Raw genomic sequence first — 1,689 nt, 5'->3', positions numbered from 1 at the left:
CAGGTCGAGGCTGCGGTGGCCGGGAGCGGCCACTGCACTCCAGTCTGGGTGACAGAGTGAGACTCCAACTCAAAAAAAAACCAAACAAACAAACAAAAAATCCAGTCTTCTCATTTCATTGGTCTTAAGAATCCTTTTTAACCACTAGCAAATATGAGAAACAGAAACAATACAACTCTATGCTAAAGAAAGACAAAAGTCACTGTGAAATAAACTACATTTCCTTAGCAGCTCCTAGATTCACACTGGTTTACTGTAATCTTTAATTAGAGACAGGGTCTTGCTGTCACTCAGTCTGGCGGACAGCAGCACAATCATAGCTCACTGACGCCTCAAACTCCCGGGCTCAAGCAATCCTCCTGCCTCAGCCTCCTGTGTAGCTGGGTCTACAAGCACAAGCTACCCTGTCTGGTTAATATAAAAATTTATTTTAGAGACAGGAGTCTTGCTATGTTGCCCAGGCTGGTCTCCAACTCCCTGCCTCAAGTCATCCGCCCACCACTGCCCCCCAAATTGAGTAACCTTTTTCTTAACATATAAAAGGCAAATGCTCACTACATTTGGGGTTTGGAGCAAGCAATTTTGTGATTCTGTATTCCTGGTGGCTCTGATTCCTTTTTGGAAATGAGTTTCAAACACTTCAAGAATTGAGTGTCCATACCTCAAAGGAAACTTCCACACTTGTGGGCTTTCTTTTGATCTACAGTCCACTTGTGTTTTTTAAAACCCTACAGTGATCTGACACAGCAGCAAGTGCTCTTAACAAGTGCTTGAACAGAACTGCAACGGTGCCTGCCCCTTCGGGCCTCTAGTATCCCATGGGGGAAAAGAAACCAAAACAACAGCAATTACTTTTGTAAGAAAGCCCACACATTCTCATAGGCCGAGGGTCTTTTTTTGGCTTTGGTTGAGTGATTTCTACAAAGCAAGCAGCAGGGGAAGGTACACTTAGCAACTATGACTTTACAGCAGATGTGCGACTGGGTCTTCGCAGTTGCCAATTCAAGTTATAATCCTGCGAACTTATGAGCATGTCCGACAGGTCTAGCAGGAGGAACAATTCCAAAACACGCAGGGGGTGGCGAAGCACACCCTCAAACAACGAGTTAACCAAGAGTCCTGTGAGGCGCTTCCTTACCTGACTCCTTCCTTAACGCCCACATGACCAACTGGTCTCGTTTTTAAAAGAAAAACGGACCCTTCATCTACATCTTAAGCTATCATCCAACCCGATTCCCACTTACAAACTTTCACGAGTTCAAACCACGGCCCAGCCAGGAAGCCCTCAGGGGCGCTGAGACCAGGATGTCGGTGACAGCCATCGGAGGGCACAGAAGCGCGGGTGCGAAGCGCTGTCCTAGCAGACATCGAGTCTGGTTGGCAAAAAGGGACGGACGAGGTGACAGAGGGGCACGACCCTGGGGACGGGGGTCAGGGACAACTGAAGCTTGTCCCCCACACTCCGGCATCATCCAGATCGCGGTAAAAGGAACGCGAGGAAGCCCAGGCCCTGGAGTGGCAGCTGGGGCAGGGACACGACGCTAGGGGACTTCGGCTTCGTGAGCCGACGTTGGTCGAGGCCCGTCGCGAGTCAGAGCCGTCCGCCGCCGCATCTGCGTCCCCCGCTCGCCCGCGGCCGCCGCGCCATCCCCAGCATGCCCGTGACTCAGCAGCGGCGGCGCCGCCCGC

The 1,689-nt window shown here is 51.0% G+C and overlaps 1 protein-coding gene across 1 annotated transcript in view; it reads right to left on the bottom strand.

Annotated features, from left to right (window-relative positions):
- The window catches only part of LOC103272535 (26S proteasome non-ATPase regulatory subunit 7), a 9,981-nt gene extending 8,597 nt beyond the window's left edge, over nucleotides 1-1,384 (bottom strand). The window contains exon 1 of the mRNA XM_008070022.2: nucleotides 1,245-1,384. Within this exon, the coding sequence (XP_008068213.1) occupies nucleotides 1,245-1,368 (124 nt within the window). The 5' untranslated portion in view covers nucleotides 1,369-1,384. The remainder of the gene's footprint in view (nucleotides 1-1,244) is intronic.
- Between the last annotated feature and the right edge of the window lie 305 nt (nucleotides 1,385-1,689).

Source organism: Carlito syrichta, unplaced genomic scaffold (assembly GCF_000164805.1).
Source record: "Carlito syrichta isolate Samal-C Ts95f unplaced genomic scaffold, Tarsius_syrichta-2.0.1 Scaffold312739, whole genome shotgun sequence".
NCBI classification, from domain to species: domain Eukaryota; kingdom Metazoa; phylum Chordata; class Mammalia; order Primates; family Tarsiidae; genus Carlito; species Carlito syrichta.
Note: the sequence above shows the minus strand (reverse complement) of the source record. Positions and strands in the feature narration are given on the sequence as shown.